The sequence below is a fragment of the Amphibalanus amphitrite genome, unplaced genomic scaffold, assembly GCF_019059575.1.
Source record: "Amphibalanus amphitrite isolate SeventyFive unplaced genomic scaffold, NRLGWU_Aamphi_draft 000719F_arrow, whole genome shotgun sequence".
In the NCBI taxonomy this organism is placed as follows: domain Eukaryota; kingdom Metazoa; phylum Arthropoda; class Thecostraca; order Balanomorpha; family Balanidae; genus Amphibalanus; species Amphibalanus amphitrite.
Genome location: NW_024882213.1, coordinates 1,460 through 9,834, shown reverse-complemented (window position 1 = coordinate 9,834; position 8,375 = coordinate 1,460). Strand labels below are relative to the sequence as shown.

At 50.3% G+C, this 8,375-nt stretch overlaps 1 protein-coding gene across 1 annotated transcript; it reads right to left on the bottom strand.

Annotated features, from left to right (window-relative positions):
* Positions 1–1,980: 1,980 nt before the first annotated feature.
* Positions 1,981–8,159, bottom strand: LOC122365153 (the record flags this gene model as incomplete). Its single annotated transcript, XM_043336120.1, has 11 exons — positions 1,981–3,134; positions 3,548–3,764; positions 4,033–4,479; positions 4,850–4,993; positions 5,316–5,420; positions 5,714–5,854; positions 6,103–6,281; positions 6,647–6,800; positions 7,006–7,122; positions 7,444–7,655; positions 8,033–8,159. Coding segments are annotated over 11 exons (2,778 nt in total), but the record flags the coding sequence as incomplete, so codon positions are not given.
* Between the last annotated feature and the right edge of the window lie 216 nt (positions 8,160–8,375).

Genomic DNA, 8,375 nt, shown 5'->3' with positions numbered 1-8,375 from the left:
TCAGGCTACCCGGACGTAACCCAAATCAGCTACTAAGACACTAAGCTGTAATAAAATTACCCGATAAAGCCCATCACTCCCACATTTGCAGGATATAGTTTTTATTTTGTTTAATTTTATTTTGCTGGTCTAATGCACAGCCGGGTAAAACAATTAATTACGGAGCGAGCGAAGCGAGCGTAGTCTTTCCTTAGATTAACGGAAATTTCTGAGTATGAGCGGCCGGCCGGCCGGCCGGCCGGCCGGCCGGCCGGCCGTGGTCACGCTTTTGCGAGGCTTATATCTCAGCAACCACTTGACCGATTTACACGCGGTAATTTTTGTAGGGTAGCTTCATTCCTTCTACCAAGTATTGGACTATTGCCGATGCATGTGGGTGACCCCTTATGCACGTGCCACGTGCAAAACGAAGAGGTGTCACTTTTGTAATTGTTGCAATATCTCGGTAACTACTTGGCCGATTGCGCTGAAAGTTGGCATGTAGGTAGGCACCCACTAGGCAATGCATATCCATGTGCCAGAGTTGGGGTGCTGCTGCACGTGCGCACGTGCAGGGGTCGATTCCAAATCTCGAGAACGGCTGGACCGATGGCGCTCAAATTTGGCACATGGTTAGGGACCGGTTAGTAGGGTGCCGTGCAAAAGTCAGTTGGGACCCATTTTGCACGTGCGCACGTGCAGGGTGCCGATTCCAGATCTCGAGAACGGCTGGGCCGATTGTGCTCAAATTTGGCACATCGCTAGAGACCGGTTAGTAGGGTGCCGTGCACAAGTCAGCTGGAGGTACCCCCTCGAAATTTCGCACGTGCAAGGCTCACCCTCTCGCTCGCTCCGTTAGTCGCCCATAAGGCGTTATACTGGTTACGCAGTTATTGTTCGTTTTTTTTTTCTCAAAAGGACGCTGGCTCAAAGTTCAATATCGAAGCTCTCACGTGAGTTTTGGCAGCTTCAGTGTCTGGCGAAGAATTTCTTACCGAAACAATAACCGGTTTCAAATTGTGCACGGTAAGTAGCTGGAAATTGTTTCTTAAAAATGAACATACTATGATGACGTCACTGGTGGCAGCAGGCACCCAAATGTCCGTGCAATGGGACAAGTGTCAACGAATTTGGGTGAAACTTAGTTTTCTCACTGTTGCCGAGCTTATAATCGAGTAAGCAGTTCCGTCCATGATAGTTATAAGTTACATTGCAATACATGTTCGACAGTATGACGTCACCACTGTTCTCATATATGGTTCCAAAACGCACATATGGAAATTATCGGGAAGAAATCACATGTTAAAATTAGTCGACGTTCGATTTTCTCAGGTTCAGTTTTTGCTCGTTTTGCTCGCTAAAACACGTGCTAGTTCGAAAAACATACTTGGAGCCAGCGTCCTTTTGAAAAAAAAAACGAACTATAGCTACATATTTTGCCATATTGGCGCTAGTAAGATGCGGTGAACAGAGACAGTTAATATGACGCATGGATGACGGCCAGGGCCTTGCAATACCTAAATGTAATATCTTGCTGTTGAAACACTATGGTTTTGAAGATATACTCGGCCATACAAGTCTCAATAATTTTTGTAGTACTTCCTATGTGGATTCGAAAAAAAAAAAAATAATGCAAGTATTAGAATGAGACATAAAATCCTACGAACTTATGTCAAGCAGGAGATCCAAAGAACCGGTGGTTCTCAAAGGTTGGTCCAAATGCTGAACATGCCACAAAAGTCCCTGGAAAAATAGTCCAACTCACACCGCACTTTGCAGTAGTTTTATAAGTCGCAAACTACCCACCAGACCGTAGCGTTTCAGACATGTTGTGATGCGGGTCAAACTTGTCCATAACTTCATGATGAAGACGTCATTAACATGACATTATGTCCGCCGTGACTCAATTCGATTTTCGATCACGTTTGACCAACCACTTCAACTACAATGGCAGTTTCCGTCCGGTGATTGAAAAGTTTGCAGCCAGATAGAGAGCTAATGTATACAAAGCAACATTTATTTGTACCTTAAATCATTTGAAAAGTTATCAAAAACATGGTACCCAAAGATCGGGAAAACGGCGAAGGCTGATGTCAGGCATGCATTCACGACATTATCAGCTATAAGTAGCGATAGCAGTGAAATACAGGCAGACTAGCCACTACTAAGCTGCCGCATAACACGAATTGACTGACCTGACCTTTGACCCGAGTCTGCTCCTCAGTAGCAGTCAGTTGGTATGTCAATCTTCCGATCCATTGTCGCACATCGGAAAACTTCCTGCACCCTAGCAGACACTCGGTCAACCAGAGCCTCTATCCGCTCCGCAGCTGGCACAGGTGGCGCTGCGGTCGCCGATACAGAGGACGCCACCGTCGCTGAATCACCACTGCCCGTCGCCTCTACCGCGGAAGCAGCGGTTAGGAACTCAGTCAGTGATATCCCAACTTCTGGGCGGCAGCGGAGTTGAGCCTTTCCGTCCCCGCCCCCGCCCACTCTACCGCTGAAAAACTCCTCAGTACTCTGAGCCAGCACGCTACTTATCACTGCATCACGTGAAACTGTATCCAGTCCCGCCTCTGAGTCACGTGGTCGGCCTTCGTTCCCGGTATCACCCTTTGCCACCTCCATACACAGCCTTCTTACTTCCTCTAGAGCGCCTGGCTCCAGCCTATCACAGATCGTGACGTCACCGACAGTCATAGTGACGTCATCCGTATTATTCATGACGTCACCATGCGTCCTAGCCATGTCTTTTCCGATGTTCCCAGCGCTTGTCCTGCCGCTTCCTTTAGCAGCCGCATCTTCAGCGTGAGATCCAACGACAGCTTCTGCACATCCAACATCTTGATCAATACTTCTACCTTCATCAACCTCAGCTTCTTCAGCAGCAATGCCAGCAGGAGCAGGGGCCTCAGACCCAGCTGGTAGCTTCTCTCCAGAAAGCAGCCGAGCCACCCTCCTCAAAAGCACTCTCGCCGAGGTGCGCTCATCATTAGTAATCCCAGTCTCCCCACTGCTGAGGTTGGAGTCTGCGCTGTGCTGGTCCGAGCCGGGCAGAGTACGGGAGGCGAGGGAGAGCAGAGAGCGACCGGCACCGTCTCTTAGCCAGCTGACAACGGCAGAGGCAGAGACGGGAGAGCCGGAGGCGAGATCTGGGGGAGAGAGGGTAGGGTGAGTGAGTGAGTGAGTGAGTGAGTGAGTGAGTGAGCATGTGACAACGTTTTGACGCAAAGAACGGATGGTATATTAAATAGATCATGTCTCAAGACAAAAAAAAAAAATATTGTTTCCTGCTGATTGCTTAAGCCTCAATGCTAATATTCAATATTCAATTATTGAATGACTAGCGAAAAAAGTCAAACACAATAAATGACCTACAACTCCATTTTCAAAAGTTAAAAAGACTGTTGCGTCAAGCTAGAAGAGCTACTCAAGTACTAACACAAACAATTGTCAACTACTCGTTGAAACAGCAATCATTAAAATAAAATTAAGAATGAACTGCATTCAAATGACCAGGTTCAGTAACATGTCATACCCCCCCCCCCCCCCCCCCGTCACCTACCACAGTCCACAGCGGCCCGGTACACCCTCTGAGCAGCAGCAGCGACAACCGACTCCCCCGAACACAGTGCCGTCTGCAGCAGGGGCAGGCAGTCCCTCCATAGAGCGGGTGGTAGGGGGCGCCGCGTCCCGCCCGGGCCCGGAGAGAGTCGACGGAGTAGGTAGAGCAGCGGAGCCGTGTCCAGAACCACGTCACCGTCCGAGCAGCTGGCCAGGAGCTGGAAGGGGGGGGGGCAGGGCAGGTCAGGTCAGAGTGGGGCAGGGGGGCAGGCATTGTTTCCAGGGATGCAAATACACTACACAATACTGAAGTGGCAAACACAAACACAAAATGTTCATGCAGTGGAAACACTGAAAAAGTGCAGCTGGTTCTCAATAAAAATTATTTACAGATAAAAGCCAATGCTCTTGACATTCATCCAGCAAAAGTCGACAGTGAAATATATCATTCTGCTTTCCGTAAGAATGCAAAAAAAAGGTTCTTACCCGACTGAGGTCGACGTTTTCCTCAATGTCTCTCCAGACCGCGCCGGTCGCCTCTTCGATCAGCCAATGGGCGACGCGCCTGCCGCCAGGCCCCGCCCCTATCAGTGACGTCACAGTCACAGAAGCCAGCCGATTGGTCGCCAGCCATCCGCTCAGCGAGCACTCTTCCTCCCCATTGGCCGGCTGAGGTGGCGCGGTGCCGCCATTGGTTGCTTGTCTGTCACCCTCGCTGTGATTGGTCGGTGGGCTGTAAGCCGCCCTCTGATTGGCTGTTCGGACCAGCGCGAGCACCGCCTCCCCGGCAGCGTCCATGGAGTCTTCCCCAGTGGGTTTGGTAAGAAGTGTGCTGAGAAGTCCAGCTAGACGGTCCCATAACGGTCCAGAACCGCGGGAGGGAGGTAGAAGACGACAGCAGCGGGTGAGACACTGCAGCGCGCACACTGCCACCTGGTGGAGGGGGAAAAACTAACAGTACTGGCGGTGACCGAAGGAGAGCGGTTGATAACTGAAGCGCGCACGCCGCACATGGCAGCCACCTATTACTGGGAAGGGAAAAACTAACAGTGAGGGCACGGCACGGGGAGAGCCCCAGCAAGGGTAGTGACTCGTCGATAACTAATAAGCATCACTGCGAGTCCAGAAAAAAACATCCCTTTGAAATGTCTGATTAATGACATACCGCCAAAGGCGAAAAGCGACAATCCAGAATTTACGAAGAGCATAACATGGATTAAAAATATTTTACAGTACGGAAAGCAAAAGTGAAAACATGATCACTTATTTAGAATTTCCAGTGGCTCTTACACCTCAGCCTTACCCTCTCAGTGAGGTCCGGGCTCTCCAGCACATTGACAATGACGTCACCCAGTCCCGTCAGTGACGTCACATCACCGTCTCCACAGTGACGCGGTGTGACGCCAGTCGGTCCACACAGGTTTGCCATCAGTGAGAGGACGTCAGCCTGATGATGGTGCGAGGGGAAAGGTCGAAAACTAATTAATATAAGCAGACATGTGTACTGTGTAGCAAGGCAACTGATGCCAGATTTGTGAGCATATGATTAATTGTGGCATAAGTGCATGCATTATAGGTAGGAATCGATAACAGGCAACAACATGACATTATTGTAGGTGTCTCATCGCACTCATCGTTCTGTCATGCTTCAAAGACGACAGCATTTAGCGACATGTTCAAACTAGTACAGGCACTCGACCCCTAAAGGGCCCCTTCACCACACTCTCATTTCAGTTGGGAGGGCGGTGAAGGAACCATGTGTGACATACCTGAGTGCGGGCTGACCGCACCACGCCGTGTTTCAGCAGCAGCACCCACGGCTGAATCAGCCGACACAGGGCAGCGGGCTCCAGAGGCGATACTGCCGGACGGTCCTGTGGGAGAGTTGGAGATAACACAATAGCCAGGCACCTTGGACAATGTTTTTGGTGAGCACTATGCAAACACAAAACAAACTTGTGCTACCTTTACCCTTTAGTCAGGGTAGCGGGGAAATATTGTCACATAATCATGAATTGCAAGCTGCAACTACAAAATATGAATAACACGAGCACACATATTAATATTATTTTTTATATAATGCGCCAACCGAAACACGTCTAAACTACGGTTCAGACCAAAACCAATTCCCCAAAAGTTCCAAGTTTAATTGGCTCCAGTTGCTTACCGCTCGGCCCACGAACACCTTCCTCAAGAGGTCAAGGTCACTCGTCAGATCAGGGTCAGCGTCACCGCCTTCCAGCGGAGCTATGCTGGTACTAGAGGTTCCCAGAACCTCCGCCAGATGGCTGTCACCAGCCACAAACTCCTGTTCGGAGACAGAGAGAAGTCAACGTGAATTTAATTGAAAAGAAATCCATTGTGCGTCGCGAGGGATGAGCTAAACTCCATGTAACTCAAGGCTGCGACGAGCACAGTTACTGTGCTCGTACTGTACCAGCAAATCGGTGAAAATTGTCTTGCAGTTGCATAGAAATTGATTCGAGGGATCCACAGTTGAAATCGGAAAAACGCGAACCCATCGAGAAAGGTCAAGCCGAGTTGAGTTCCACTGACCTCGACTGCTTTCCGGTTTTCTCCATCGATGTCTGTTTCTGTGGAGGTCAGTTTTACTGCCCGCCACCTGTGGAGCACCGACCACACTGGAGCTGCAGCTATTGCCGATAGGTGGCAGCACCTGATACCGCCCAACAGGCAGGCATCCAGGACCAGGGAGGTGACGTTACGGAGCGCATCTGAAAACGAAAGATAGCGTGAATAACGCACCGTAAAACCACCGAACATGAGGAAAAAAGCTATTTAGTTTTCATCGAGACATCGTGCAGCTGCAACCTATGGTCCACTTTTTCGCTCAGTCCTGCCGCAAGATCATCAGTGAAGAAAAGATTGAATTGTGCGCAACATGTGACGACAAGAGCCTATTCGGGACATTTCGATACGAGACACATTTTAACATCATCATCAAGCGATTGAAGTCGAAGGTATGCCAGTCCGAGGGACCAATGATACAAAAGCATCACTTCTTGTGTATGAATGCTCTGTACGACACACAAAGCCCCCAAGCAACCCTTGTGCCACATCCAGTGCCTCAGCAGCTCACCTTTTCTCTCGGCCTGACGGCTGAGCGCTTTGCACGCCCTCTGTACCGCTGTCTTCACAGATTCCTCGGACGCTGATTGGTCGAGCAGGTGCAGGCCGACAAACAGCTGAGCGGGGATAAACGAGGACGGCGATACTTCCATCGGTGGTGCCACCTGGTGAGGAAAAGGGGGAACTTTCGGAATCCATGACGCAATATATCAAGTAATTCTACACACATGACATTGGTTATCATTAACACGTCCTGCGCCCAAAACAGTGGCCTTCAGGGCTCAGGCCTCGACATCAACTAACATCCCATGATAGTCCCCATCCCTCCTAGACACATCAGTTAACCTTCAGCCTTCCCTCGCCCCTGACCTGCTGTTTGAGGGTCAATATGAGCCGCCTATGGTGGTCCGTCTGAGTCAGGGCGCGACAGTCCGGCTGTCTGAGCAGGTGCTGAACCAGCCGCAGCAGCACCTCACAGCAGCTCAGCTGTGAACACAGAAAGGTTAGACGATTACAGATAATTGTTGTATCACGTCGCAATATCAGGTCACAGCAACACGTGAGCTGCTGAGAGAGGTTAGAGACACAGGTGTTGAGCGGCTACATATGCGGTTGTACGGTAGCTCAGAGCAGTTCAAACTGTGATATATCGCCAGATGTATCGCAGCAATCAGCACAGTTCACACACAGACTAAAACAGACTCGCAGATTATCCCACAAAAAAATCGTAAGTACGCGGAAACTTAGATCCCCGTTTTCGTTCCAAGTACGCCCCCGTCATTCCCCAGTCCGGACCCCTCTACTCACCCAGGCCGGCGGACAGTCCCTCTCCACAGGCTGCATCAGTCGCCGGGACGGTATCACCAGGAACCTGGTGAGCGCCTCCAGAGGACCCTTCACCTCTGCAGCGGGCCCCGCCCACAGCCGCGCCAGGCGACCAATCAGCAGTCGGTGCAGTGAGGGTTTGTACCGGCCGCCACCAGATGACAGCACCGCCGATATCAGCATCGACCAAACACCTGGAAGGAGTCCGTGGTGAGGTCAGGGAACTGGGAAAGGCTTGATATTAAAGCTGCAGAATTGAGCAGGATTAGAAGATTTTGGGTCCGAGCATACGAATCCCGTCCGACCCAGAAAAGCCGAGGCCCTAGTGAGATCAGGGCCCCATTTCACCCTACGACGCTACCGAGCGCTAACAGGCATTGGTGCTCAGCTTCTCTGGAATTAAGCAAAAACTAGCAATTCTGCTGTTTCTATATAAACCGATCACTAATACTGGTAGTGCTCAGTGGCATTGTGCGGTCACACAGGGCCCAAGTAACTCAAGTTATGCTGGGACAGCCAGTCTCAGCTTGGTCATTTCCCTTACAGTCATAGCAGATGCGGATATGCATACCTGTCTGATCGGCCCATTGTCTGCCTGCTTTGTGCTCCAGACAGGCTGAGATGACAGCCGCCAGTGGCAGGCACAAGGCCGCGCTGACATTCAGGGCCTCACAGGACTGTACCAGAGCAGAGAGCACCTGGAAAAGATGGAACAGAGGGATGGCATGATATTTAGTAAATAAGCGATGAATTGACAGATTAGTGAGGAGTGAGCAAGGAAGTGCAGTTTAGAGAGGGATGGAGGAACTGAGAGTGAGGGAAGAATGGGGAATGGTAAAAAGGAGGGATCCCATTGGGGGACAGGTAAGAGAGGGAAAATACCTATATGAAAAATATTGATGGTTGTAATAAAC